At 44.0% G+C, this 25,717-nt stretch overlaps 2 protein-coding genes across 3 annotated transcripts; both read right to left on the reverse strand.

Annotated features, from left to right (window-relative positions):
• Positions 1–84: 84 nt before the first annotated feature.
• On the reverse strand, positions 85–18,639 carry cpda (carboxypeptidase D, a). 2 transcript variants are annotated; one of them, XM_030381117.1, is made up of 21 exons: positions 17,847–18,639; positions 17,114–17,361; positions 13,191–13,333; positions 12,448–12,617; positions 11,840–12,300; positions 10,658–10,849; positions 10,141–10,308; positions 9,634–9,743; positions 9,415–9,517; positions 8,650–8,792; positions 8,067–8,236; positions 7,578–7,880; positions 6,523–6,718; positions 6,092–6,227; positions 5,655–5,801; positions 5,400–5,498; positions 5,196–5,245; positions 4,931–5,062; positions 4,500–4,685; positions 2,593–2,695; positions 85–1,903 (listed from the first exon to the last, which is right to left on the reverse strand). In XM_030381117.1, exons 1-21 carry the CDS (start codon positions 18,452–18,454, stop codon positions 1,680–1,682), a joined length of 4,092 nt encoding a protein of 1,363 aa, XP_030236977.1. In that variant the 5' UTR covers positions 18,455–18,639; the 3' UTR covers positions 85–1,679. The 2 variants fall into 2 exon arrangements, with proteins under 2 accessions (XP_030236977.1, XP_030236976.1); XM_030381116.1 differs by having other exon boundaries at positions 85–1,906; positions 17,847–18,638.
• A 2,590-nt stretch (positions 18,640–21,229) lies between these two features.
• On the reverse strand, positions 21,230–24,438 carry cryba1a (crystallin, beta A1a). Its single transcript, XM_030337465.1, has 7 exons — positions 24,337–24,438; positions 23,908–24,169; positions 23,298–23,363; positions 23,075–23,193; positions 22,536–22,677; positions 22,133–22,275; positions 21,230–21,738 (listed from the first exon to the last, which is right to left on the reverse strand). The coding sequence occupies exons 3-7, from the start codon at positions 23,334–23,336 to the stop codon at positions 21,591–21,593; spliced, it is 591 nt and encodes a 196-aa protein (XP_030193325.1). The 5' UTR covers positions 23,337–23,363; positions 23,908–24,169; positions 24,337–24,438; the 3' UTR covers positions 21,230–21,590.
• Between the last annotated feature and the right edge of the window lie 1,279 nt (positions 24,439–25,717).

Raw genomic sequence — 25,717 nt, forward strand, 5'->3', positions numbered from 1 at the left:
ACACGATCAATATATTACACAAGCCGAAACCTAAAATATATATATTCTGGATATACAATACAACATTGAAATCAAAGCAAAAAACACATCTGACATCTTTTATTGAATTTTAATGACGGTGTTCATGGTAACATGTCTTATGACCACGCATAGAAAGGTTTATTAAATGATTTGTTTGCAGTAGAGCAATGGTTTAGTTTAAATTGCACTTCTTTTTTTATCTACATTTGGCAAACATCTGAATATGTACAAACAATTTCCAGTTTTTATAAAATGTTACAGCAACATCATAACAGACCCAACTTCTCTTACCCAATTTTCAACACAATTGCACACACAAACACTCCAGAACTGTATTATTAAGTAAAATAAATTGCCAACATTTCACACTTGAATATTTACCCTTTGCTGCACTGTTTAAGTGCCATTTGGGGATATTGACCTACAATGAAAAATCACTAATTTCAGATATATTTGTAATCCACCTGAAGGCCGGTCACATATCCATTCTAAGGTTGTGCATATCAAGAGGCTACCACCACAAAAAAAGTGGGCTTCTTTTTAAAACACTTAAGTGGTCATATCATTGATATGTGCACATTGTGTATGCAACAGCTCTAAAGGTTATATGAAGTTTGCCAGATAAGGCAACAACCATTCATGAAATATGAACATTTTAAAGGAACATGCTAAATAGCCTGTGTTCAGAAAGCCATGAAAGCCAAATACATTTAAAAAGTTATTTTATATCCTATCCAAAATGTTGCAAATCAAAAAGAAGATGATCCAATACTCAAGGATCATAGTTTCTGACGTATGATGTTTACGGATATCTTAAGAAGCATTCTTTGCTTTCATCATTGCTTTCCTATGCATAGAGCTCCCTGTACCTACAACTCTCTCCATTTGACTTGCGTCAGGGAGCTGAGAGGAGGAAAATACAACCAACCGGTTACAATCCTCTGTGCACAAAAACATTTGATTACAGCAACTTTACAAGTTAAATTACCGTACACCCTTTAGTTAAGCCTGGACCTGATTCTAGACCATTCATAATCCGTCAGAAACTCTTTCAACAGGCTGTTGAATTTGACCACAGCCAAGGCACAGTGTTGGGTTCTCCATCCCAAAATGGTACCTAAAAATAATAACTTTCACTTTGTATCAATGTACAGTAGCATTGCAGCATATGTTCTATCAATAACGGCAGGTTTCTGTGATTATGTAAAGTTCATTCAAGCATAGTGAGAACATCATTCGTGTGGTTGGACTGAACCACTTTCTCACGAGACAATGCTTTTTGGGGGGGATTGGATGTGAAAAGGGTTGACCTTTCGGTGTGTATTGGACGGATAGGCGTTGAATTGTAAACTCCCAGTGTCCCCTCTATACAGGGCAGCTCCTCGCTTCCTCTTCTCATAGTATTACTATAATACACACATATTCAGGAGGTTGATGGCCGAGAGAGAGATCGAGAGAGAGAGAGAGCGAGGGTGAGCCAGAGCGGGAGATGCAATCACTTTTGAAAAGTCTGTCGAAAAAGCAAACGAGTGCCATAGCCCAATGGTCCATCACGTTCTCGCGGGCCAAGAGTGAACGAATGTACAAACAACCAAAAAGGAAAACACCGGGCTACAAGCAGAGTGCAGGGACAGGGTGTGCGGGCCGTCGCTGGAGCTTCAGAGCTTGTTGGCGTACAGCGTCTCCTCGTCGCTCTCGCTCTCGTCCTGGAACTCGTGGCCCAGCAGGGCCTTTTTGGAGCCCATGGAGGTCAGGCGGATCTCGTCCTCGTAGTCATCCCGGTGCTGCCGCAGCCGGTGGAAGCCGTCCTTCTGCTGGTTGGACTTGGCCGAACACACACACCAGATGATGCAGGCGGTCAACACCAGGGCCGTCATAGAGGCTGCTGCGGAGTCGAGGGAAGAAGAGGATGTGGGACACACAGTAGACGTGAATCACAAGGTATGTACATTGTGGCACCCCGGCTCTTGCACAACACCCCTGGAAGCCCAGGGGGCGGGTGATAGAGGCGGTCTACCACCCATTTCCCCCAGATGGCGCTAGTGAACGCATTAGCCCTGGCCCCACTCAGCGCAATGAGAAACACCTGAGAAAGAGGGGGAATGCGAGACAGACGCAGCTGAGGAACATATAAAAGGGCTTATCTGATACTCTGATGGAACACGTGTGGTTTCAGAGGAGGGGACTGTGGACCAATGTCCAGAGTTGTTTGTTCTTCTTTCGTGTTTGGAGATACCCAACCCGTCTTATCTTTTGTGTTAAATAAAAGCGTATTTTACGGCTTATCACAGATAGATATGTGCTGATTGGGGGGAGTTGGGGCACTTAAGGAGCCGGGTTGCCAAAACATACATACATGACAGGTAAATGTCCATGGAATTAAAGTATCATCACCATAAATCATTCCACTGGGTAAGCTTAACATTCCTCTCCATAAGTTTTCAAACAATTCATCTGATTAAATGCATAATAACCTGACACTAGAAGACAATGACCCCCATACAAACCATGAGAATATCTAGCTCTGAGATAACGTGATAAAGCTTTATTTTTCATTTTTTACATTCTTACCTGCAGCAGCCACCACAAACTCTCTGGGCAGACCGAAGATACGGTTGTCCATGTTCAACGAAATGATGACCACACTGGCCGCTTCATGGGACGACACCACCACCTGCAAAGATGTCCAAACCGCTCAAAGTCAACCTCAGTTTTTCTATCATTCACAATTGAACGTTTATTGAAAATAATGTTTTTTCTTCACCATTTTCTGTATGAATGGCAAATGCAAACAATGGGTTGTGACATTTAACCCACAAAAATGTATAAAAAAGTTAAATACCTGAAACAAAAGGCAAACATGCAGCTATACTTGACACAGGAACACACACACACACAGCTTTACAACCAGCCTGTCTAATCGCATCGTTAAAGGTCCTCAATGCTTGCAGGTGTGAGCATATCAGCAGTTGATATGTAGAATGGCTGCCAACAACCACACATTTCCTACGTTTGTTTTGGGAAGACAGAAATCGATAAGTCGGTATTTCAATTTACCACACCATATTTTGCGAGGGAGCAGCGAAGCACGCTGTTGTATTCACTTGGTGAGTGACGTGCAGCCTGACCAGTTGACAAAGCAGTTAATGGGGAAGGATCGGCCAGGACTCCCATGTCATGCAGTCTCCGGGGTAATTTGTGCCAGGAAAAAAATGGTTGCGTCTTTTGTCCTCGCGACCACAAATACAGTGTTGCCAAATTGTAAGTGCATCCTCATTTTTAATCCTTTTGTTTCATTGCTTTATTTCACAAACTACACCCTGTTTGAAATTCCTTCTACCCCTTAAACCCTCCCCCACATCCAGTGCCACCAGAGGCGTGAGATGTGTCCCTATGGCCTACGGCGCAGCATTCGTTGTCCTAAGAAGTACGGAGATGCTATCAAGGAGAGGCCAGACATGCTGTCGGTGACGTGTGATCTGGACCCGCTGCTGGTGCCCCCCCAGCGCAAAGCCAACATCCCGAGACCCACGGCCGAGCGGTTCTCGAGGAACGCTGCCGTTCTCCCAGACGTGAGGCACTCTCAGGGCTCCCCTACAGCTGAAGCGGCCCGGGAGGAGCCGACGTTGACCACCAACGGGCGGACCACAGAGCCTTTGGTGATCCACGGCTATGCGGTGCCAGAGTACCAGCTTGCCTATCACTCTGTGGTGGACTCGCTGTTCCCACCTGGGCAGACCTACAGCCTGGAGCTGGGCCGGACTATTAAGGAGCACCTGTTTGAGGAGCTGGCCTACCCTACCCTGCACATCTCTGAGCAGGCCGACGGTAGGATGGAGGTGGTGGAGCGCTTCTGTGTGCTCCGCCCCACGCCATACATAGCGGTGGACGTTAAAGGGGAGCCGCCGTGCCATTCGTCCAGACACAGCCAGTAAAACTCAGTAAAAGTACTTTGTTACCAATTCCTTTTGTTGCAATGTTGATATTTACAATTTCAAAATTATTGACATTACTATTTTTGTGGAACGTTTTCCTTTCATAAACACTTCAAAACTTGTGACTAACTGGTGCTGTTAACAATTGGTCTATTTCTATTATTGAACATTAAAAAAAGTTTGATGCCCTTTAACGTATCATTCATTTTTTACTTTGTGCATCTCATTTTTAGAGAAGCACATATTTATAACACGCTTTTTTGGAAGTGTTTAACGTTGAAACGATTTGAATAACTTTGTATCCACTGACTTTTCACTAGTCAGACAAGCTCAGGTTCTTCGGAGGAAAGAGGCTGTTATGCAAATTGAGTAAGTTAAATGTATCCCAAGGCTGAACAGCCAAGAAGGGTTTATTTTGCGTGGCAGCCATCCTGCCTTTCCTGTAGGAGATGTTCTCCTCTGAACCTCAACCTTCTTACTTTTGATCTGACCCACCAGCCAGAGCCACTGCTTTATGAGGTGCTTCTGTCCACACGCGTATACCTTCTGGCGTTGATGCTGGTATCCATCAGCGATGGCTTCAATGTCGTGGCTGCCCGGGACCAGTAGAGCGTGGAAGAAGCCCCCTGCTGCAGTGTAGACCCGCACCCCCCCGTTCATCACGATCATGGCCCCGACGATGGGCTTCCCACTCCGGTCCCGCACCACACCTCGCACGCCCTTATGGGCCTAGAACACATAAGGAAACGCAGTGGTTCATTTATGTAACCATTTAGCAAGAGGGTGTGATTGGGAAAAGTGAGGTAAACACAACACAAACGAGTAAATTATAAGTTGCATGAAAGCATTTGCATAGTCCTACGTAAACAACTTTCCCCAACCTTTTATGTATCCCTAGCAGATTCCCCCCATGCTGCACATACTACTGCCCAGTAATGACCCCATGAAGTTCAGATCATGGGACTCCTCCTTACCTCCACAAGCATGCTGAGAAGGGCCTTCTTGTTCTCTGCCCACAGTGTGGACAGCTGCTCGGCGGGGGGGAACATACAGCAGCCCGTGTACACAGTGATCTCTGGACAATGGCCAAAGTCCACACTGAAGTCCTGGAAGGGCAAAGGCGCACACGTGACTCATGCATCTTAACGAGCACCGCCTCGTTTCCATCTGCACCAGCTGGTCACCGAGGCAGAAGGCTTCCGCTTCGTGTTAATGTGAAAGCGAGACACTGCGACCCACCTTCATGCTGCCCATGTGGCTCTGCCTCTCTGCCGCCCTCAGAACCCCGCCTGGAATGAGCAAGGACCATAAACAATGTACCAAAACGCTACCAAAGAAAGCTTAATAATGCAAAAGACAAATCATGATCAATGCTGGGAATTATATGATGCTAATCCTTAGCAGTAAGGCTAATACTATATAGCATTAGTTCCAATTGCATACCTTGCCCCGTGCTTGGACATCTGGGGTCTCCGAGATGCATCCTGGGATGGTTTCTGGCGTACACATTAGCCAAGTACTTCAGAGTGCCCTCCTTTTCAACTAGAGAGAAAGAACGCACTACGGATCAAACAAGGTTGTAAGTGACAAGGACGCCATCGGCCGTCATTAATGTTTCTTCCTTTGCTTAAAATTTATGGAGTTAAAAGTTAAATGAACTGATGGAAAATAAAAAAAAGTGTATTTGGGTTGTGTTACCAGTCTGGACGGGTTTGTCGTAAGGGTAGGTAGCCAGAAGAGCGCCCCCATCTAAAGACACAGACAGCGTTTGCCCCCTCTCCAGGATAAGCTTCATCACTGCTCTGGTCTCAGGCTGGGCCTCCACCACGCGCTGGGAAGCGTTGCCTGAAGTCAAATCAAGTTTCTTTTTTAAGCACATGACATTTCACCCGACGCATAGTAGACTCAATGTGCTGAACATGGGCATGTGGCTGGGGTCAATGCAGTAAAATACAGTCGGTTTTCATGCCATTTATTATGAGAGTATATGCAGTAAGAAGATCTAAACTTGCGTAGATCAAATACCAGTAATCCCTCCATATTGTTACTCTTCGCATCACTAATTTAGAGCTTTTCTTTAGCGCTTTTCTGACCGTTGATCCTACGACCCACTTGTAAGGTTCCAAACCACTGACCAAAGAAGTCTGTGTCCAGGTCTTTGCCGCGAGCGTTGGCCATGCCCCGTGTGGAGGTGCACTGCTTTTCCTCTGCCAGCTGCCTACCGTCTGGGTTAATGAGGGGCAGGATGACAATCCGTGTACTGTTAATGAGCTGGCATGGAGAGAGACAAAGAGAGAGAGAGAGAGGAGAGCACTTAGACAGACAGAAATAAGACTCAGAACATTGATTACTGGAATTCACATGGATAATCCATGAGAAATAGCTAGACTACAATGATAAAGGACCTTAATGATAGGAAACACGATGTACATTCAGGAGAGCAGATGTGTGTTATCTGACGCTACCATGTGCATACAAGGTTTTGGCACAGCAAAATGATGATTAAATTGGACAGATGTACTAGAACTGCTCCAACGGTGGAAGGCAGGATTCTGAAGCTCCTCACCCTGGTGATGGCCGGGTTCTTGCCGTAGTTCATACACAGGAAGGTTGCAAATTCCAGCAGAAGCTCAGTGCCCACTGGAGCGTTTCCATGGATCCCTGCCACAAATCTTATTTTGGGTTCAGAAGGCTCCGCCTCATCCGGCTGGTTGGAGATCTCCAAAGCCCGGATGGTTCGGAAATCCACACTCTGGCCCAGACTAGACATCAGCCAGAACGAAAGGCAACGGAAAGTTAGGAATGCTCACATTCAGGAATAATTTGAGAATATCTCAAGAAAGCAGAATACTTAGAGATGGGGCCAGTGTTTCTTTCCAATCTGAAATTATTCAGAATGATTGAGCAGTGAAAACAAACAAACAAGGATGCCATACAGTACGCCTCTGTGGTTATTTGTGCAGTGATCTGCATGGAAAGAACGCATAAACGGGGGAAACCAGAACAAACAATTTCAACCAGCCTCCTTTGAGGTTTACTAATTGGCATCACGTGTGTGGCTTGTTTGTTTTGAAAAACTTTTTTCTGGCTTCTCCTTGACTGTTGAAAATACCCCTGTGGAACTGCATCTTTGACCTGCACACAGCACCCGATCATGGATAGACTTGCCTGATAAAATCAAACCTGTTTGATCTAATCTGGACGATGACAACAGGGATCATATAGAGAAAGATTAGAATCCTTCACTAGACACAACGACTATGGGGGCCCACTCTGACGCACGTCTGGCAGACTGGCCCTGCAGAATCAGCTGACTGAAAGTCGTGTAGTGTGGGCCCAGCTTCACAGAGAATCAATAGACTTTATTATCAAATCATCCAAGTAAACTAAACAAAGCAATGGATGAAGACAATAAGACATTCACTATTGCAATAACTAACAGACAGAAAATCGGCCGAAAGACATTACACATCTGGTGGATGGAAAACCAATTTGAAAGCCTAGCTTGTGTAAGTGACATTTATTTCCTTTCGTTAACACTTTAGGTCAAAGTTGGCAGAGGACTAAAAATATTCAGGCCACCAGAATGGAAATAGGCTATGAGGGAATCAGGGCAGGTACCTTCGCAGGGAGGTGATTTTGGGGAAGTTGAGGAGAAGGCCTCTCAGGGACTCTGCTATCTCTCTCTCACTCCGGTAGCGGTAGCGGTTCTCCGTGGCGGTGCTCCTCACGAGCTCCTCCAGACCCTCGCCCTGGGACAGGTAGTGGATGAAGTTCTGGAACTCCTCCACTGAGGGGTCCTGGGTGGGCGGCGGGCCCGCTGGGAGCCGGCCTTCAGGCCCGGCGCCGACGCGGCTCAGTTTGAAGTCCACCACCTCTACTCTGTCTTTTGGGATGGTGGCGTAGATCTTCATCGGTTCATACCTGGAGTGCAGACCAACCAGAGATTGTACCAAACACAATGATGAATAGCGCTAATTTTTAAGCAGATTTTCAATGAAAATTCCAGATATATACAAGGAGCACAAGTCTTATTTCCCTTTCGGCCATCTTCCACGAGGTGAGTGAGGCCCAGAGCCGAGACATGCATCTCCGTGACCCTTCCCTTACCCGCGGGCCGAGGCGATGAGGTTGAATGTCCCGGGGACCAGCAGCCTCCAGTAGTCTCCCGTCTGGGCTGTAGTGACGTTGTGATCTATGCCCTCAACGCAAATGGTGGCATCGGGGATGCCAGAACCAGTGTGGATGTCTGAGACGGTGCCCTTGACTCCCCTGTGGACCTGGTGGGATACACATACACACACACACACGACGCAAAGAATGAGGGGGGAGAAAATACTCCTTTGAGAATAAGGAAGAAGACAAATACAACAAATACAAAAAATAAAAGTACATTTAGGGACGGGAATTGACAGGGAGTAGTCCAAAGATTTTTGACCGCCAATTCGATATGTATCGGGATTCGGTAAATATTGCGATTGGATGACAGGTTCTATTACCAGGTCATTTTTTTATTGAATATGGCCGAACAGAACAGCACCTAGTTGAATCAAATTAATCAACAATCTCCCTCCATTGGAAGGTACCATCAATTGTCTTTAGATTGTCTAAATTAAATTAAACAATTTATTGCGGAAGCATGGAATCCCGATCTAACATGATCACTTTTTCCCCACACAGTATTGTGTGTCACCTGGTGGATGAATTGTAGCATGGATCGTTGGTTTTGATCCCAGTATTTGGGCAGGTCCTTCTCCCAGGGAAACTTGACACAGCCAAGTTCAATAGTGACCTCAAAACAGTTGGTGTTCAAATAATTCCAGTCCTGCATGCCTCCTGAAAAGTAACGCACATACTTCAGAACAACACCCACTCACTTCATCTAATAATAAGACCAAAAGACCAAAACCTTTTAGCCCACAGTTTCAAGGTGTTGGAAAATGTCAGGCACCACAATTTGAAAGACTTTGTGGTGCCCACAGTTTCAAGTTGTTGTTCAGTATAGCTATCCCAAATGCCATCTTATTCTATAAGTACTCTCTAATATAATGTGTGTTGTTGGCAAGGCCAAACTGTAAAGTTGACAACTGTCAACAAACTACAGGCTGATATGCCTACAGAGTCATGTGAGCTGATATGAATCTACAGATTCCTCAGAGTCAATGTGTGTCTACAAATAGTGTCTAAAAATACTTTGCATTGTCTGACCCTAGCTATCTTTGTTGTATACATGGAATGGATCAACTTAGCAATTGTAAATGCTTGGCACTTGTTTCTATGAACTTTTTTAATGCACTGAAAGTGATATATTTTTGTTTCTCTTTCTACTGACAGATGTACTTATTGTAATTCGCTTTGGATAAAAGAGTAAGCTAAATGCCCTTAATGTAAGGTAAATGTAAATGTACAGAGCTCTCTGTGTCTAGGAGAGAGTCTTTGTCAAAACAGAGGGACGTACCAGGAACATTGTACCAGTTGGCACCATTGGTGATGCCCTCCCCAAAATATTCCTCTGGGTACAGCATCTCACAAGGGTGCCCTTTGTGCATCAGAGCGTTCTCCTTCAACACACAAACACAAACACACAACACAGGCAAATTATTTCAACATCATGTGCTGGAGGGAGCTAGCATCTGAACATCAAATCGGACCGTTGGAAGAGAGGGGGTCATGTTACCTGTGCGTAGGCTCTAGACACCTGGTGAAAGACCTCGTCATCGGGGCACTTGCTGTACTGCGAGACTCCTTCTCTGTCGTCATCATAGGGGTAATTAACCACCAAAGAGCCTGGGTTAGAGGGAACGGCAGGGAGAGGATTCAAGCAGAATTAAAAAAAAATCATCAACAGTGATCCAGCAAAAGCCTCAACTACAAGGTATAGATTCTTTATTGATTTATTATATATTAATTAGGCTGAAATTGTAACCAACATTTTACATGATATTAATGGTCGAGATGGGTGTTACACCCTAACCACTATCCCAACCCCTAACCACACCAATGTAATGTTAAAGATAAAGCTAACTGAGCAACGCAATAATTCTGACTTAGTAGATGTGTCAAAAAGGTCCCAAAACACAAACACACTTCATCCATGAACATTTAAACAGAAAAGGCAAAAGGCCTGTTATATTCATTATTCGTGACTTTGTCCAGACGTAATATGAGGAGATTGAGAGCCCACCCCCGTGAAGGTTGGCCGACAGCACGAAGGGGACGCTCTCCAGCCAGCTCATCACGGCCTCCGTCTCCGGCTGCCTTGGCTCCGTGATGTTCACAAACTGGTCGGGGAAGTTGCGGTTCAGGTCAAAGTTATTGCTGTTGTTCCGTCCCAGGTAGCCTTGTTTATCCCCTTTAAGGAAAACGGGAGGAAAGTGTTCAAACTGGGTTTGGTTTGCTGTTATTAGTGTTTCACTTATTCTCTATTATGAGCTGTACAGTGTGGTACGACGTTATACATGATGTTTTACGTCGTTTTTGTGTACATGATGCACAAAAACGAAACTTATGAATTCACTACCAAGGCATTGTCAGGACGAAAGTAAGTACGCCAAAACAATCATGCGCAAAGAAGCAACATTTCTGTATGCAAGCAGCAGCAACAACCCTTGGTGAATGCATATGTAAAAGCTCCCAGGGCTATGTGCTTGTGTCAATGTGTGTAAGGGTGTACTGTGGTGTGAGTGACAGCCTCGGCCCACCTTCCCTGGCAACTTCGTAGCCGTCCGGATTCATGGAGGGCATGATGTGGATGCGCGTGCTGTTGACCAGCTGGGTGACCTCGGGGTCGTTGCCATAGTTACGGCAGAGATACTCGATGAGGTTGAGCAGCAGCTCCCGTCCCACCACCTCGTTGCCGTGCATGTTGCCGACATACTTGAACTCGGGCTCTCCTGGTGGGAGGAAATAAGCGGACGTCATGTCGTTGTGTTGTTGTCCAGTACACAGGGTCCAAATACAACACCTGCCACCCACCATTGCAGTGGTGGGATAGGTTTGATAATTTGACCGGTAAAAAGAGTCGGGGTTACATATAAGAGGACGGTATCTCCACTCTGGCAAGTAGACAATCCAAATCATGTAAGTTCATTTGGACCCTTTATTTACCTGTGTCATGTTGCTTCCCATGTCTTAAATTGCTGCCACAACATGATCTTTGTGTCTCTATAAAATCTGTTTTTGATGCCAAAGATTACTCAAACAACCAAGTGTTGTCAAATAGGTTAAAAACTGCAAAGATTGGTTAATGATGAAAACCAGACCAGAACGGGGAAGTACGTGTTGCACCATCCGCCCCCACTAGCCGCTACCGAGCTTGTGTCACGGACCTGTTCATTCAGATCAGTCGTGTAACTTAAGTCTTCCAAACCATGAGACGCACTGTTCCAGAACTACTTGTCCCGCCTTCGCTAACATTGCGTTGGTGTTCAGAAAGCACTGCATGGCTTTTCTGACAGAGCTTGTCCAATCAAACAAACTTGTGGTGCTTGTCAATCAAAGTAATTTATTTCAACCGGAGCCTATAACAAAATAGGCATTGTTCTAGGCTGACATGGCCTCAGTGTTTGTCGTAAAGCGATATACTGTCACTACCCTTCTTATATTGCACTCCTTAACCTAACTCAAGTACTTGAATGAGAGAACTTGCCCGTTGTCATCAGTAATAGATCACAATCAGTGCCAACATAAATTTGTTATGTTATCACAGAGCTTCTGTCAACACTTCGAGGTGAAAAGGTACGTGGGGATCTGGTATGGTTAATCAAAACGCAGAGGTTCCGCATTATTCAACACCAACCCTGGCTTTCGGCCAGCATGCATGGGCGGGTGTTAAAGGAAGGGAAACATACCCGTAGCCCTCATATCCCTGTTCCCCAACATACCATGCTCGTGGACCGTCGGGTTGTCGGAGATGACCATCACGTACAGCTCGTGGCCTTGCACCGACCTACCCACGGAGGAGAGGTGTGCGATGGCGGGGAACTCGACGCTGTGCCTGCGCAGGAACAGCTCCATGTCGGCGTAGTTGTGGTGGCGGAAGTCCTGCGGCATAAGGGGGGGGCTGACCTCTGGGCCGGCGGTGGGAGGGGGGGGGGAGTCGCTGCGGTTCCCGCTGGAGGCCGGGGCCTTGTTCTCCGCGGAAGGGGTGGGTTCGGGCGCGGGGGTGCTGCTCTGAGCGGTGCGCTGGGCCGTGCTCTGTGTGGTGCTCTGTGCGGACGTCGCGGCTGAGGTCGTCACGGGGACGCCGCTCACAAGCACGCTGGGAGCGGGTGTCACGGTGAAGTTGAGCTCAGTGGCTTTCCCCTTGGTCACCAGGACGTTGTGGACCGTTTGAGTGGTGTACCTGTGGAAAGAAAAGTGATCCACGTCAATGGCAATCTAGTTTTGTTGCAGAACGAGGAAACAGAGAAGCCTAAACCAAAGCAGGAAGTCACTTAAGAAACTAGTTGTTCTTTCTTACCGAAGCAAATCCAAACAGAAAAGTGCCTACCCCGGCGCGATGGCGGAGATGTTGTACTGTCCGGGGATAAGGAGACGATAGTACTCGCCGTGCTGTCCTGTGGTCAGGTTGTGGTTGATGCCTGCCACCACGATTCTGACGTCAGGGAGGCCGGAGCCATTGTTGGCCTCTGTCACATAGCCACGCAGCCCTATGTGAACCTGCAAGAAATAGGATTATGTTGACTGAGAAAACTTGGTAGAGCGGGAGTTTCATTTAAGTGCTGTAGTAGAGAATTGTAAGTACGAGCGATTTCAGATACAGGATCAGGTAGGGGTTTGCCTGAGGAAATGAGAGTGGAATACCCTAGCCATTATACCATTTTGCCTGAGTTACATGTGAATCAATGCAGTTAAGAACATAAAAAAGACAATGTTTAGACTGCGAGCGTGCTACAGTTTGGCCTGCATGATAATGAGGTTATTTGCGACAAAGCAACATTCATTTAAATTCACCACATTGATTTATGACAGCTCTAGTCTGGGAATAAATCAGTTAGATGAATCATAATCATAATCAGGTATCCTATTCATAATCACCAGGGTCACTGTTCATGTTGGATTGCATTCACTGCATTATAATGCCATTATTATTATTATGCTATCGAGATATCGGTGGCATAAAGTATAGTCTTAACCAACATGAGGCAATTACTTCTGGGACAATATATCATCGAACAAATCATCATATACATACATACTGTACATGTGATGGTTAGACCGCCTACTCCCTACCATTTCCATGTAGGCCATCAGCGACTCTCTGTTCATGTCCCACTCGCTCCTGAGCTCAGAGGCAGGGGGGTATTTGCAGCAGCTCAGCTCCACGGTGATCTCCAGACAGTTCCCGTGGAGGTAGTTGAAGTCCTGCATCCCTCCTGAAGGACAACACAACAGCCGCATTGCTTTAAATCAGCACGCCGTTATTATACTATACCAGCAGGAAGAACATGACGCGTGCCTGGTGGTACCGGTGTCCAAATATAAGATATATACAAGGATATGAACGGGGTATATACAGCCAACATCAGTTACCTTTTACATCCTCGTCAATATTATTTACTCGACCATACGGCTGAAACTCAATATTAAACTAATGTGGCTTTAAGAAAACCAATCAGAGAGAACGTCTGAAAGTTGAAGATGTCAAATGTACCCCAATCTGTAAAACAAACCTTCACTGTACCTTCTGGGACAAATATTCCCCCATGTAAACAAACCTCTATCATACCTTCTGGGAAATATTCCCCAATGTAAAACAAAGCTGTACCATATATTCTGCGACAAATGTATCCCAATGTAAAACAGAGCTCTACCATACCTTCTAGGACAAGCCAGGGCATAGTAACAAACAGAAATGTGCAACTGTGACTTATATAAAAATGTATACTCTGCATGTATAAAAATATATTGTTAAAAATGATTTTGAAAATATCAAGGAAGGTATTTCAATTTTCACGGATTGTGCCATTAACCAAACACTATGGTTTGAGTTCAATTCGTAAAGTTCCATTAACACAATCTCTATAGTTTGCGTTTAATTTGTAATGTTCCCTGAACACAATTTTTCTTGCCGTAGTTCAGGCAGGATGCATTGCGTTGATAAGGCATGAGTGCATTCCTAGTTTGACTGAGCAACACAATGGCGTCGGCTCAGTCAAACAATAGACAAGCATGTGCTTGTGCTCCACTAGACCCAACATGTAAAACACAGCGTGGATTATACAGGTCATGAGACAGTTTTGATTTGGACTAAAGAGCAGGTTTGACTATAAACAAGACGGGCCATTTTGTTTTTTAGAATTGTTTTTCGAGGATTCCTCAACAAGAGGCCGCAGAGCCTTCTGAACCTGATCCTATGAGTAATGGCCTTACGCTCAACCGGATGATTTCATTTCAAGACAGAACAAAGAAGCTAATAAGCAGGATGTATACCACAGGCATGCTCAAGAGCTCAGCAGCATTTAATTGAACTGGGCTGTTGTAACAGGCGTCATTGCCTACTGAGACTAAAGGCAAACATCCTCTGTTTTGCAGGGAAAAAATGCCTTCCCTAAACGTAAATATCCTCTTGCATACAGGATCCAGGTGGGCACACCCCGAGCTCCGAACCAACTGTTGCCTTGGCCTGGGCAACAGATTGTATCAGCCACTATCACCAGTTGTGGGTGTTGAGTGCATAGATTTGATATCAAAATGTCATATAATCCAAATTAAGGAATACTCTAAAATGAATCTGGTTTTACAAGCAACCCATACTAAAGCAAATTCAAATGTGAGATGAACCAACTCAAAGACCAACTCAAATTAATTATATAAGGGTAGAGAAGTAGCTTGCATTGATAAATCGACAAGTCTCTTGCCAGGTAAATGGGTAAGAACCACTTGATTAAAAACAATAAGGGAAAAACAATATATAATAAAGGAACTTTATTATTGATTAAAAAAAAATATTAAAATTGTATTTATTTTGTAATCTAAAATCCACATGATTAAAGTGTATATTTGTGTGTGGCAGGCTCTGGGCGCCATCCAGCCCTTTTACAAAACATCCCTTGAGCTAATGAAACCAAACTAGTCTAGGGGTCTGGTTACCAAAGGCTGCTTCCCACAAATGTTTTTTCATGCTTAATAATATACAATTAAATCTAAATGTATTTATTAGGATAAACCTCTTGAGATGCATCATCACATTTTCGAGGAGGTCCCTAGATAAGATAATAAAGTATTATCCAATCGTATTACTTATTACTCCTCGTTATGCATTTAAATTCAGACAGCGACCGACCACATTTGACCAGGCAGAGCCTTCAGAGGTCAGTATGGGTTGTTCAAAAAGCTACCAGGTCACCACAGACCGTAGCCACTCTGTTAATAAGTTTTAGGATGTATTATTAACTTCCAGTCTACAACGTGTACTTATTCCTGTTGACTGGAACTATGGTAACTAACATGTTTAGAAGTCTATGTTAATATTTTCTCAACAGATTTAAAGAAAGTGATTTGTAGTTTTAGAGAAAAAAGGCACAAATGGTTTCCATAATCTTTTGGCCTAATCTCCTGGGCCTGACTCAAAAGCTTTTCATTTTTAAACGACCCAGAAGATCATCCAGTAAATAGGGAGAGAGTGGGTGAGTTTGTCTGTGTACTAGCCTAGCCCAGCGTTATCTTGAGTCAATGTCTACTGTAAAGTTTAAAATGCATAACATGGATTACAAAGATTCACCACTACTTCTTGATAACTGTACACATGATAACATTCCATATCCATTAGTAATTAGGCTTACATAACTGAAATGTTTACACAATCAATGACAGATCATGGACCCCCCCCTTGACCATAACGGAGACGTTCTGTGAACAGAGAAAATAAACAGAACCAGGGATCATCTGGTTTCGGTTTATTTTCTGGTCCCACTTTTTAAAATCGAGACAATTCATTTCCGTGATCTAATCCAGGTGACTGTGCATTAATCCGAGAGCAAAACACAAGGATTATCCTGACATGCTTTTGGAACGAAAATGTTTGAGTGAGCGAGCGAGAGCGAGAGCGAGAGAGAGCAAGAGAGAGAAATCCTTCTGATGCCATGACTAAAGGTTTCTATTACTTCACCATTCACCAAGGCCTCCCCCTCTGGATCACCAGGTCAGCTGATCGGCTGATCCAGCTCCTGTCCGCCCGCAGGACACTTGCAACCCTATTCACATCACCACAATCTAGAGGGTGTTTGGATATGAGACATTGTATTTCCATAGATTGATTGATGGCACGTCGTGCCACCGTGTCCAACTGCCGGTGCCTCCATGTGGGATGTGAGCGCCTGTCCGAGAAACGCATGCCGCAGACTCCTAATCTGCCTCTATGATTAAAGACTTTGTTACAACTACAGTGTTTTGTCTTCAGGCCTGGTTAGAGTTTTTGAACGCTTTCCTGCAATAACTGCGACTAGCCCAGCTATTGCAAAGTGTTTGGCTTTCATTGTTTTGCCTGTTGCTGACTGCCAGCCTTGTGTGAATAATCAACGATAATCCAGCTTTATTAACAGCAGCAGACGCTTAGGTTTGTATTAGTAATTACGGTAGTAAAGTTCTGAAAGGGCTATACAAATATGTACTTTGAAAACATGAAAACCTTTCATGCCATCTTCGATTATAAAGACCAATAATGTACCTTAGGTAAGCCTACGTCTAGCATTGTTCTTGTTGGATTCCAAATTAGGGAGATGCTTGTGAAAGGAAACATACATTTCACAGAAAACTATCCATCTCATTTATTGGTGCGTCGGCAACATCTCCCTAGAGCACCATGTCACCTCAAGATACAGAATATCACACAGCCTTCACTACTTCATCTCCATGGCAACACAGCGCAGGTATCTACCATCTGTCTTTTTTGTTCCTCAATGACAAGACGTCTAGATAAGGTCAAGCTTAACAACCGAATTCTGTCAGCAACCTTTTTCGGCCCAACAGTGATTCAGCACAACAACAAAAAATATTGTGAGTGAAAGTGGTCCTGCAATTACCCCCCCCCCCCCTCCCCAGGGAACAGGGGAACAATAATGACGGGCGTGAGAATATCAACTACACCCCTTTCCCGTAGGCATGTACGCGTCGCTGGCCTGAATAAAATGGAGGAGAGGAAGGAAGCATCTTACCAGGTACATCATACCACCTGGCTCCATTGGTGATGCCTTCCTCGAAGCTCTCATCTGGATTATCAGGGCAGTTGGGATGGCCGGTCCTCATCACAGGATGGTTTTTTGCATAGACGCGGGCCAGGTAACGAAACAAAAGGTCATCGTCTGAGCGGCTGTATGAACCCTCAATCTGATGGTTGGCCGAGTCGTCAAAGGGGTAGCTGGCCACCACGGTGCCACCATGCAGGTTGGCCGAGAGCACAAATCTGGTGGGAAGAAGGTTCAATGGTTTAAACCAGACCAGTTGGAAATGACAAGCAAGTATTCCAACGAAATGTTAAAACATTACTATAGATGTGCATTATTTAGCATGGTGTGTGTGTGTGTGTGTCACATATGTTGTCCTGCCTCAACAGATAGTGCCTGTTAAAATGTTAAAAATTACATGGCTGAACTCGAATCACAATCCCTAGTCTAAATCACAGCTTGAAAAGGAAGAGATCATGGATAACTTTCTCACTGACCACACCGTTTTTCGGTCTCTAAAAACACTTGTATTAAATATCTAAACAAACATACTATCTGGATTGGTGGTCGACTGAGGAAATTCCAAAGTGCAAAGCTAGGAATAGGTCACATAAAACACTGTGATGGGAGCAGGTATAAAAACTGTAAAGTAAAGGGACAGGTTAGTCGGATCGAAGTATATTTACACTTGAGTTTGCTTGTGTGTGTGGATTTCTCCACTCACCTTTTGGCCAATATCCATTGAATAATGGACCATACTTCTGGGGCATCCTCTTTAGTAACCACCGTTTCTTCAAACTGGTCGGGGAAGCTTCGGTTGAGGTCGATTTTTCTTGCGTTTACACGACCCTCATCGGTTCCATCACATTCGCCCTCCACGGACTTCTCGAAGCCGTCTGGGTTCATGCTGGGCATGATGTAAATATCCGTGGTGTTCACCAGCTCCGTGACGCGTTGGTCTTCACCGTACTTGGTCAGCAGATAGTCCACAAGGTACACCAGCACCTGCCTGGATATTGTCTCGTCGCCGTGCATGTTTCCCACGTATTTGAACCTAGGTTTCCCCGGATCGTCTGTGTTGGGGTCCTTTGTGATCCGCATGACCCACAGCTCCCTGCCCTGGACGGACCGCCCTACGCTGGACAGGTTCGAGATGTGGGGATAGGTATTGACCATGGTTTGAAGAAGCCCCGTCAACTCCGAATAATTGTAATATTTGCTGTAGTTGTTCACTCCCGGTTTGATACGAGTGTCCACACTGGCCTCCGCGGTCCTCGGAGAGACGACACCAATAAAGAGGCAGAAGAGTGAAACGTGTATATGAGGCTCCATACTACTGCCTGGTTCGCCGTGTTTCCGTTCCACCTAGCTATTGAACCATACACAATATGTAGGTATATAACGTGAAGGGAGAAAATGTTATGCTCGCTGGCTAGCTTAATGTCTCCTTGTACAAAGACAACAACCTAGCCTATCTGCCACAACTTCCCTGAAGCCTTGGAGAGGCGGCTTCCGTGTGACGTCAGCTGTAGGCGGAGCTTCATTCATATCATTTCAGAGGCCGTGAACCAAACCCGTTATTTATTTATTTTTTAAACGTCGCAATATGTCTTATTATATGATCGTCAAAATAGTATTATTTGCCTTTTCTTCCCGCTGTTACTAAAATAAGAGCGTAATTTAGAGAAAACATAATTCAAATTCTTTAGTTTTTGTTTTTAAACGTTCCACTCTGCTCCTGATGTCAATATACTCTTCGACGTGAGGAAAAAAGGGAGTGTGTGGATGTGTGGAGCCGCGTCTGTGCAGCAGTTGATGTTGATTGCCGGGTCCAATACTGGCCAAGGAGCTCTGCATGACTTTCCACCTTGCCGCCGATTTCTCTTGGTCGTCGCGTCAATTTGCGCATCGACGTCAGGAAAAGTGCTACATTTTCCTCCCATTTTCTTTTCAAAGTCTTATTTGAGAAGCAGTGATACATACAGGATACAATGGCCTAGTTTACCATGTTGAAGATCACACATACAGGGGCGTAGCCTCGTTGAGGGCAGGGGGGGGGGGGGGGGGGGGGGGGCACCATTGTCAGAGGATGGCCACCCCAATATATATATATATATATATATATATATATATATATATATATATATATATATATATAAGCAATAGATCACGCCAGGCTGTGGTATGAGCTCATTATACCACTGTATAAATAATGTATAATAATCAAGCGATTAAATATTTTAATCGCTTGACAGCACTAATATATATATATATATATATATATATATATATATATATATATATATCCTGAACAGAAACGATCTGAAATATATGTATTATTATTTTGATCTTATTTTTTACTTATTATTTTTATTTAAAGTATTATATTTTCACATTATAAATAAATATTGCATTTAAAATGCTACGGTTTACCTCAATAAATGAATGCCTAAAAAGACAATTATTAGTGTCCAAAAGAAAGTTTATTTAATTCATTGGTTATGGCCTGACGGTTCCCGGGGTCTTAGTGACGCGCTGCGTGAGTTTGGCCCGAGCTGGCAATAATGTCCTGGCCCCTGAACACATATTACCATGTTTTTAAAAACGGTTTATGGTTTGCTGGCACTTATATTTATTGTAATAATATAATGCAGTGTCTGCAGAAAATGTGGTGAGTTTTGTAGTGCAAAGTGAGGATGGACATCATGTACACGGTCACCACAATGTAAACATGCACACCGTTTTCAAAAAGTCAAATAATTTGAAACAAATAAAGTAAAAAAATAATAATAATAATAATAAGTTCAACAAATAGATAATGGATAACGTTTGAACAAAGCCATAATGTTTCTGAAAATAGGTGTAATGATGTATAAGAGGTTTATAAAAATGTTGAATAGCTGGACTAAATGTGCGAAATATGAAAAGTTGTAATGAGGCGTACTTAGTCTGACCCTTCAGTGTTCTTTGGTTTTTGGTTGAGTGATCATTACTGGACGCGTGGCAGCCCCACCTGACAGCTACCAGCCTTCTCACCAGCACTTCTACCTCACCCCCATGGGCATATGGCACTCATGGGCCCAAGCCATTTCCAAACAATCGAACAATATACACTCCGAACCATCCCTAGCAGGAGTGATCCCTCTTTCTGCTTTCCTTCCCAAATTTCTTCCATGATAATTAAGGAAGTGTTTCCTTGCTCCTTGGGGAGCAAAGCAGAGGGGCTCTTTAAATGTGGCCACGAAACCCTTTGAGAATCCAACTGTGTGATTAAGGGCTACATAAAACAGTGAATTGTCTTGAGTTCATGCACTACAAGAGCAACAACAACAGCAACAACCATTTGTTGTGTTTTAATTAAAGGGTTTGTTGTTCTGTTGAAACAATGGATAAATTCAATGTAGCATCTGTCTTCTAGAGGTGTCCGCATTGATGTGTTAGTTTTTACTTTGGGATTAAATATTTACCAAAATTAGTTCAATACCTTCAAAAATATAGAATAGCAGAACTAAAGGGATTCAGTCCAAACCATATTCAAAGGGTGGTTAATAAGTAAAACAAGAGTAATGTAATATTGCTGTGAGATTATGGCTAAGGCTTAAAAATGATTTGGAAGTAACTGAAAGTATTACTGGTATTTGCATGTGGGGGGCATGACCGCAATTGGTATACCTGTAGTTTTTTAAAAGTTATACAAAAGTAGCAGCAGAATAAATTGCTTAAGTGAAGACACTTACGTTAATGGATTTCCTCAACATTAAGTGTTTCAATTCAACACTTAATTTTTGTTTTTACAATAACTTTTAACATTTAAAATATATTTGTAACTACATTTGTCTATAAGATACTCCAAATTGTAAAAGGCCTTTATATTTAGTAAGTTAATAAATCAACTTCACTAATTTGTCTGTCTGTGTGTGTGTGTGTGTGTGTGTGTGTGTGTGTGTGTGTGTGTGTGTGTGTGTGTGTGTGTGTGTGTGTGTGTGTGTGTGTGTGTGTGTGTGTGTATGTGTGTGTGTGTGTGTGTGTGTGTGTGTGTGTGTGTTTTTCAAAAGCAAGCAATATATTAATATACCCTGAAAAAATTGAAAGACACATGACATCGGAGAAAGTTAATATCTTGTTTTTATTTTTCCACTTAGCCAATTTGTTTTTCTCAAAGAATTCTGCAAGAGAAGTGTGCTCTGCATCAACACCTTTAGCAGTTAGCCTCACTATCCCACTACCACCAGCAGAGGGCGCTGTTTCTCCTCTAAATGGGTAATGGGCAATTTCATTCCATCAAAGTAGCTTGTTCTTTGGCATCTGCTCTTTCGTTATTAATCTTTAGTAATAGCACAGCTTAAGGGAATGTAAACACAGCAGAAGTGTCAGGTCTGACAGAACGGCCCAAGCCCTAAAATGATCGGAGAAAGGAAGAGGAGAAGATGGTAGAGGGACAGAAGAGAGGGACGGGAGGATGCTGGGCTCACTGCTGGATTCTGCGCAGTGACTGCAGCTGGAAGGTCTGAGCATGGGAACCCCACTCCCTGTAGTGTTTGTACTCTCCACCATGACGGTCACACTCCATGATGTACTGGTAACCACGGTAACCTGGGAACTGGTAGCACACCCAGCTGAAAGATAGAGGGTATAGGACCAGGAAGGAGGAAGGTATCATTGCAATGATAATATTGAATGCAGAACCAGTATATACTTTTTTTTTTAAATAGAGCTGCTTTAGATAACTATACTGCATTTCATCTTGATGTACATTGACTTTGCTCCGGTTGGTGTCTACGTAGCACATTGTACTTTGATCGAGGAATACCATAAGACACTAGACACAACCTATAAAATATAGTTAAATATATTGGTGGAAGTAAAAAAAGAGAACGCTAAATTATTATGCAATCGAAACCCATTGGTTTTCTGGACTACCACTTTCAATGTTTTTGCGTTCATAAGAAAATAAGGATACATTTCCACACAACTGAATGAGAGCGACACTTCAGGTGGACGGATACTCACGCTCCACTTTGCACCTGCATGGACCCAATCTCATTGTTGGCCCAGCCCATGGCCTGGAGGGAGGGGTAGTCGTCGTTCATCTCCCACTGCTTGCCAATGAAGTTCTCCTTCTCGAACACCACCATCTTAGACTCCTTGTGGCTCTGGAAGGAAAGGTGCACAGAGACCAGAATTTACACTTCCACGTAGGATGAATTCTGGACAGCACCAGATTATTCAGTCTGATGTTGAGAATGGGACTCTAAATAATATTATTTTAATCGATAATATGAAACAAAGAAACGTCTTGGCATTTCCTCCAAACATGATGAGCAGAGGAAATGCAAATGTTTTATTTTTGGGACTCCATGAATAGCAAACGGGCGGCAGAGAGGAAGCGCCTGAGGTCCACGCCGATACTCACGGCAGAGCAGATGGGGCGGAAGGACATCATCCTCTCGATGTGGTAGGCGTTGCTGCCACTCCAGGACTCCCAGCGAGGGTACTCTCCCCTCTCCAGGACGAACTGCTGCCCGTTGAAGCTGGAGTGCTCATAGCCCACCCAGCTACGTACACACGCATGCACACGGAGAGACGTAGAGACAGAGGATATGAGTGGAGGCTGCAGAACGGGAGGCTGCGTCTGTGAATTGCTGAAGGCATTGAGTTGGCCTATCAAATATGGATTCATACTATTTAAGACCATGAGCAGAAGCTTTTTCTCAGGGGTAACTTTAGCTTGTTTTTTGACATGGCTTATTAATGAGCCCAGCCGATTGGAGTTAGGCCCATCGCTCAGTCATGCCTACGGGCAGACTGAACGCACCTCCTACCCATTGGCATCGGCACACTACATCTAGACCTGAATGAAGTTTATATTATATGTCTTATTCATGTAGAGGTGCTGTTTTATGTATGCATGCTGTCCTATAGCGTGTCTTCAGAGCATCAGACTGGACTCACGCTCCACACTCGACCTTCAGGGAACGGATGTTGTCGAAGCCACACTCCATGGCGTTCTGACATGAAGCGGTGAACTCCATGCGCTTGCCCTGGAAGTGCTCCTGGTCGTACACAGTGATCTAGAGAACACACACGCGTACGGAATGACACATTGAACCTGCATACCCTGATTGGTGTAACCTTAGACATCTATTGAATCATTAACATTATTAAAAACACATACCTTCCATGGTCCCATTGGGTTGGGATTAGTCAAAGCCATTCTGTCACAACTCTTGTTCTGATTAATCTGCAGTGGAAAGAGAGGAATTACAAATTAGCCTACTTGCAAATATAAGGGTGTATGGGTGGTGTCGTTGATGTCCTTATACATAGGGCTATGAGGAAGTCAATCTGAGACAATGCAATAGGAGCCAAATGAAGCTGTGGAAAATCCTACATCCATGCAACATTGCAAAGCTAATCTGGGATATTGTCAAATGTGGAAAGTAAGTCAAATGCAATTGAATGAATATGCTCCACTATAACATAATTTACAAATGACGTGTAAAATAAAAGCTTGTTTGAATTAATTGCCAAAGTGCGAAGCATATGTCAATTGTACCTTTACTGAAACAGAATCGTTAATACTGTTGCCCTCTAAGGTTAAAAACGAAGCAATGTCAATACTATCATCCATCCAGAGGTGTCACTAGTAGATCAAGCCATAAAACAGCACCTCCCTCTACGTGCTAAAGGCTCGACAAAAACGACAAAGACACCTGACGTCCAATTATAACCTGACAGTGGCGTGCCTCTCGTGCTAAGAGCTGAATGATGTGAAGGGGCCTTACCTGAATTGGTGCACAGTGCTCAGAGTCAAACCATGTCCTGACCTGCGGACATCACAGGTCTATTTATACATGTCGGTCCTGGAAGCCCAGCAGGCCTGGGGCTCGGGGAAGGAGTCAGCACATTGCTTGGCTGTCCATTGTCTAGGACTGAGCCACCGGGCTTTGGGTTGTTGGCTGCAGGGACTGACCAGAGGGCACGGTGCCCAGAGCCGGTGTGGCCATCCAGACCCAAACACGTCCAGAAAATATCCCCTCACAGCCTCTTACCAGCACAGGAAGGAGGAGGAGAAAAACATCAGTACGCAAAATATTAGAAATAAGGGAAAGGAGGGGCATATTAGTATAGCATACATTCAATGGTAATGATAGTAAAACAGTAAATAGTGGCTAACAGTGGGAGGTTCATGCAGACATTGTGATGGTACTCACACATCAATCTTGGCCCATCTCGTCACCCTGTCTTTAATCTGAATGTGTGTGATCACCTCAGCTGACCTCACCCTTCTCCTTTCAGCTTTTCACGCATGTGCCTGAGCATGCCCAGCGCAGCCATGCGAGTAACATGCCTGTAACAAAAAGGCCCGCCTCCCTACCAAGAGAATGCTACACACACACAGATAGACACACACACAAACACACACACACACACACACACACACACACACACACACACACACACACACACACACACACACACAGTCATATGTACGTCCGTATGTACGTACACACACACACACACACACACACACACACACACACACACACACACACACACAGACAGACAGACAGACAGACAGACAGACAGACAGACAGACAGACAGACAGACAGACAGACAGACAGACAGACAGACAGACAGACAGACAGACAGACACACACGCAAACGCAAACGCAAACGCACACACATCACATGCAGGAGGCGTATCCCAGGCAGGGATCATGCATTGTTTCAATCTAATGTTGAATAAATAAATAGATCATATAAATTGATTTTGTGGAATGTGTTGACAGGCAATTATAGCATATAGTGTTACCTTGGGAATCTTTGGATTTTAATGATTGCCTCATTTGATTCGATTATTTTTCACAATATAGAATGTCAATGAAATTACATTAAAAACATCTAAATGTTTTTAGTTTTACAAATAGTGTTGTCTGTGTTGTCTGAATATATAAATCTGACAATACGTCTAACATCACCATACAACATACATGATCAGAATCGGATCATAGCATTACTTTTGACAAAAAAACAATGACAACATGTGCAACTAACATTTGCCTTGACAAATAAATCCAACATAAAGTAACATACTAAAAAGGTAGTGGGTCCAATTCTTGCACATAATCGTGACTGCTTGTAGTTGTACCGATGCATACATCCACCGTCAACATATGCTTTGCTGTGAGTATGTATTGGAAGGCATATGCTCCCATGATGAAATGAGGGACAAACCCACCAGAGGTTACTACAGAATGGAGGGGAGGCCCCCTGAGGTCAGCACATTAACACACACACGGATCAAAGGCTTTGAGCCCAGCCACCGCACAATGGCACCGGCCCAAAAAGAGAGACAGACAATGGGGTCCTGCTGGAGACAATACAAAACACAGAAAGGATGAAATAAACACACAGGAAAAGAGAATGGGAACATAGCTAGGAAATCAAAAGTAACAATGTAACAATAAATAAATACACATGCACACAAAAACATATTAGCAGGAGTAAGAATAAGCTTTGTTAATTTGATTCAATGATGTGTGTGTGTGTGTGTGTGTGTGTGTGTGTGTGTGTGTGTGTGTGTGTGTGTG

This window comes from Gadus morhua, chromosome 16 (assembly GCF_902167405.1).
Source record: "Gadus morhua chromosome 16, gadMor3.0, whole genome shotgun sequence".
NCBI classification, from domain to species: domain Eukaryota; kingdom Metazoa; phylum Chordata; class Actinopteri; order Gadiformes; family Gadidae; genus Gadus; species Gadus morhua.